The sequence below is a fragment of the Cricetulus griseus genome, chromosome 2 (assembly GCF_003668045.3).
Source record: "Cricetulus griseus strain 17A/GY chromosome 2, alternate assembly CriGri-PICRH-1.0, whole genome shotgun sequence".
Lineage (NCBI taxonomy): Eukaryota > Metazoa > Chordata > Mammalia > Rodentia > Cricetidae > Cricetulus > Cricetulus griseus.
Genome location: NC_048595.1, coordinates 41932128 through 41937281, shown reverse-complemented (window position 1 = coordinate 41937281; position 5154 = coordinate 41932128). Strand labels below are relative to the sequence as shown.

Genomic DNA, 5154 nt, shown 5'->3' with positions numbered 1-5154 from the left:
AAAAAACCCCACAAACCAAAAACAAAAAACGCCAAAACTGGAATTTCTCATCTGGCTGGAAAAGAATAAAATTATGTCGTCTTCCAACCCATATCAAGAGCTTCTATTGCAGCTGACCCACCAGAAGCAAGCAGATTAGTCCTTGCCTTTGGAAGGAGTGCTTTCAATAGACTGCATCCCAGAGACTGGGGCAAGCTTACAGACAAACAAGACCCATGCCACCTCAAGACTGGGGACCCAAGGTCACCACTATCCTACCTGATCATGCTGTTGGAAAGTTCTTTGGGCAATTAGAAACCAGGTGACAGATAAAAAAGGGAATCGTATCTCCAAGCAACAACGCAGTTTTATTTCTGTTTAAACAATAAATACACAAGAGTTAGGAGTTAGTTTTCCAAACCCTAGTTCTTGAACGAAGGGCTTTGAGTGGCAACCTCTCATTATCTTTAGCTGGAATCTTCCTGCTCATGCCTGAAGCACTGGCTAGTCGAGCACCTCAGGGCTAGTTTTGTTAGGTACAGAATAGTAACTACAGGCTACATGAACATCCATGTTCATGATGAAGAATTTCACCCACTGAGAAGCTAAGTTTTGATGGCTTTGCCTTCTAAGGTGTCGAACATGTCCTCTAAGCACTTGTTGACACATTGGAGAAACTCGCCGGGATTGCGTCCTGTGTAGGAGGAGACGTTGCAGCCTATCCAGTCATCATGAACAGCATATGCAATGCCAAAGCCGTCAGGGACCACAGGGGCAAAGCCGCCAAGACTCACTGCTGGGCTGTTTAGAGTGCTCGTAGACAGGATGTTGTGGTTTATCTGCCTGTATGCAGGATCCAGGTAAAGCTCCGGCAGGGTGACCCCTCTGGCTACTGCCAGATGGTGTAGAGCAAACAAGTGTCGGTCAAAGCCCTGGCCTGTCAGAGACAAAAAAGGAAAGTCAAAGTCTCAGGCTGTCCCCAGTGAAGAGAGTGTAAGCAAACCCCCAACCATGGTAGGAACCAAAGGTGAGAAAGGGGCCTTTTTCACCCCTGAATGCCTGTCTCTGGCTCATCATAGGGCAGGTCACTCCAGAATGCCTAAGAACTATATTCTCAGCTGTCACCAGATGGTTTAAACATGAGCCTAAGATGATTTGGTACATGCCTGTAATCCCAGAACTTGGGAAGTTGAGGCAGGAGAATTGCAAGTTCAAGGACGGCATGGACAACAAGGCAAAAACCATGTATTAAAAACAAATAAAAGGGGCTGGAGGGATGGCTCAGAGGTTAAGAGCACTGACTGCTCTTCCAGAGGTCCTGAGTTCAATTCCCAGCAACCACATGGTGGCTCACAACCATCCGTTATGAGATCTGGTGCCCTCTACTGGTGTGCAGATATACATGGAAGCAGAATGTTGTATACATAATAAATAAATAAATTCTTTTAAAAAAAACAACAACAAAAAACCAAAAAAAAAAAAAACAAATAAAAGGCCATGCATGGTGGTATACACCTTTAATACCCCAATACTCAGGAGGCAGAGGCAGGAGGATCTCTGTGAGTTCAAGGCCAGCCTGGTCTACATAACAAGTTCCAGGACAGCCAGGACTACACAGAGATACCCTGTCTCAAAACCCAAACAAACTCGAGCTGGAGAGTTGGCCCAGCAGAGAGTTTGCTGCTCTGTGGAGGACCCACATTCAATTCTCAGAGCCCACATGGTGGCTCATAACCACTATTCTGACACATGTAGGCAAAACACTCACACATATAAAATAATAGTTCTAAAAATTAAACAAACAAAAACCCTGAATCAGTCAATCAGGGTGAAGATGGTATGAAAAGAGATGTGAAGAGAACAATGAACTTCACAACTGAACACAAGGCTCAGTGGGTAAGGCCCTGGGTTCATTCCTCACCACCACCACCACACACACACACACACACACACACACACAGTTCATTCCTCACCACACACACACACACACACACACACACACACACACACACACACACACAGTTCATTCCTCAACACACACACACACACACACACACACACACACACACGCACGCACAAACTGGGGTAAAACTCCCAAGTTCATGTGTAAAAGACTAACTGGGTGGAATAAAGTGGAAAAAGCATCTACCCAGGGTTTCAATCTCAGCTTTGTTGTCTAACACTGGACTAGTGGCTTAGCTTCCTAACTTCAAAATGGAGAAGCAATAACTTGATGTCTTGGGTATCTCTTAGTTCCAGGGCTCCTTCATTAAGTGCTACATAACAGGACTGGGCTATGAGGTCCAGGTCCTATCACAGAGTTGGAGTAAATGACCTTAAAAATTATGATGAGTGGGCCTGGAGAGATGGCTTAGCAGTTAAGAGCACTGACTGCTCTTCCAGGGGTACTGTGTTCAACTCCCAGCAACCACATGGTATCTCACAACCATTAATAATGGGGTCTGATGCCATCTTCTGGCATGCAGGCATACATGCAGACAGAGCACTCACATACATTATAAATAAATAAATCTTAAAAAATTTGTGATGAGCTTCTGAGATGACCTATTTGCAGAGAGCCAACGCTGCAGCTCAGGTGAAGTAAGAGTAAGAGGGACAGGCTTAGAAACCCTAAACTGCCACAGTGTGTCTGTCCATAGCCAATAAGGGGCAGGGCAAAGACAAAACAGCAGCAAAACCAATGATCTCTGAAACGGGGAAGAAGCTCCCCATATCTACTTAGATTCTGATCCCTGGAGGCTGCTCTGGCTGGTCAGACATGGCTAGGGTAGGAAAAGAAAACCAAGCGATGGGCAGGGATCAGATGTGGGGGGAATATTACAGAGGGCAACAAGCCCCATGGTGTTCTCCCCACCCATGTCTCACCCATCGCTGCTTCTTTGGTCAGCTGGCCATGGTATTTGGAGCACTCGGCCATCATGTGCTGAAGCTCGTCCACACTGTGCTTGGAGGGCTCCTTGACAAATGCCTCAGAACATCTCTTAGTGAAGATGGAGGCGGGTCGGACCGTCTCAGTGCGGCCGTGCTTGAAGGCGGCAGTGCTGCAGGATTCATAGGTAGCCACTGTCTGGTCATACTGTCGCAGAAAAGCCATCTGGAAGGCCAGCTGGGCCACCGCATCAGGGCTCAGCTTCTGTTTCTTCAAGAATTCCTTGCCACCTCTCTGAAACTGAATGGAGTCAATGGTGAGGGTTTTCATGGTGGCATCAAACTTTTCCTTAGCGGTGGTGATGCCAGCCTTTAAAGCATCGCTCAGCTTAAAGCTGAGTTTCTGCACAGACACAGAGGAGTTGGTAGTGGCTGGCTGGCTCTGGGGAGTGATGGCAGGAGTCTGAGTGCTGTCTCTGAACACCTCGTTGAAAAACCTAAGCACCGCTACACCATCCCCCCACGAATGCTCAAAGTGGACTGCGGCAGTGCCATCCTTGGCTACAATGAGGTTAAAGGACTTATCAAACCAGCGGTTTGTGCCATCACCATGCAGCATGGTGTGGGACAAGTGGACAATGTCCTTCATTGGGAAGTCATCTAGGCAGAGGCAGAAAACAGCAGAGTCCACTTTCCTCAGGGCTTCCTCATTGCCACTATGCACCAGCTTCTGCCTGAGCTCTGCCCAGACATCTCGGTTCTCACTGGTCAGATATGCCAGGGGGAACTCGGGCACAGGGCTGCTGTCGGAGAGAATGTAATTTAGATGTGCCTGAATTTCTGAGGGATTCACGATGTTCCCATCTTGATCGAGGACATCAAAGACATAGAAATTTCCTTTTCTTAGGACCAGGAGGTGTCTGGCCTTGGCATCAGTAAAGAGTTCGTCACGGCTGGGTTTGGGTATACGAGTTGAATTGAAAAGCCGAAAATACTGGGACATATCCAGGGGATATGCATTGACCAGGTAGGCTCCATACCAGGACAGAGAGGAAGGAACAAAGCGTATGACTCTTTTGAAGGCATTGGTATCACTCTTGGCAGGATTCAAGTGGAACACTTCTGGCTCTAGAAGGCCAGCTCGAAGTGTCTTCAGAAACCGGACAGCTGAAACAGTCATGTTGGTTGTCCGGGTGAGCTGGTCATTATACTCAGACTTTGGGTCTGGATTGAATGCCATAAATGGATTAAAGTTTAAAACAATGGAGTCTCGAGCAGCTAAATACATTTCAAACCAGGGACCTAAAAAAGAGAAAGCATAAAAGGTTAATGCAATCCCTAAAAAAAAATTTTATTGTATGTACATTGGTATGAGGGTTTCAGATCTCCTAGAACTGGAGTTAGAGACAGTTGTGAGCTGCTATGTGGGTGCTGGGAATTGAACCCAGGTCCTCTGAAAGAGTAGCAAGTGCTCTTACCTGCTGAGCCATCTCTCCAGCCCTCACTCTCATTTCTTTTCAGCTAGATAAGGCTCTGCTAAACCTATTTATTCATTTGTTTGTTTGTTTGAGACAAGGTCTGTCTACATAGCTCTAGCTGTTCTGGGAACTCACTATGTAGACCAGGCTGGCCTTGAATTTACAGAGATCGGCCTGCCTCTGCCTCCCAAGTGCTGGGACTAAAGGTGTGTGCAATCATGGCTGGCTTTTGCTAAGTCTTTTGAGGAATACCCACAAGTCCTACATGTGAGCTCCAATTCCCACACCCTCAAAAGCAATTGTTGGCTGGACAGTGGTGGGGCAAGACTTTAATCAGAGCACTTGGAAGGCAGAGCCAGATGGATCTCTGTGAGTTTGAGGCCAGCCTGGTCTACAGAGCTAATTCTAGGACAGCCAGGGCTATACAAAGAAACCCTGTCTCAAAAAACCAAAAAAGTTAAAAAAAAAAAAAAAAAAACTGTTAATATGTGTGTATCTTTTTTATGGCCCTAGACAGGGTCTTGTTGCTAAAGCTGTCTCAAATTTTCAATTCTTCAGCCTTCTGGGTAGTTAGGATTACAAAAATTCCAAACAAACCAAGGTTAAGATAAAGAGAACAAGGAAAGAAAGACTGTAAGTGTGAACGTATCCAGACATCTGGTAATGCCCAAAATAGATACAAGCAAGTCAATCTCAAACTGGCAAGACGACAAGAAACAATCTGGTTTACACAACAGACCTAGAGGACCTGGCTGAAATGGTATCGTTACATCCTTGGCAACCACTCTATAATTCCTTCCTGATTCTT

General features: G+C 46.1%; 1 protein-coding gene across 1 annotated transcript in view; it reads right to left on the bottom strand.

Annotated features, from left to right (window-relative positions):
- Positions 1-328: 328 nt before the first annotated feature.
- Positions 329-5154, bottom strand: part of Cpt2 (carnitine palmitoyltransferase 2) — a 19258-nt gene continuing 14432 nt past the window's right edge. The window contains exons 4-5 of the mRNA XM_027402405.2: positions 2866-4170; positions 329-916 (exon numbers count right to left, since the gene is read on the bottom strand). Coding sequence (XP_027258206.1) covers positions 585-916; positions 2866-4170 — 1637 coding nt within the window. The 3' untranslated portion in view covers positions 329-584. The remainder of the gene's footprint in view (positions 917-2865; positions 4171-5154) is intronic.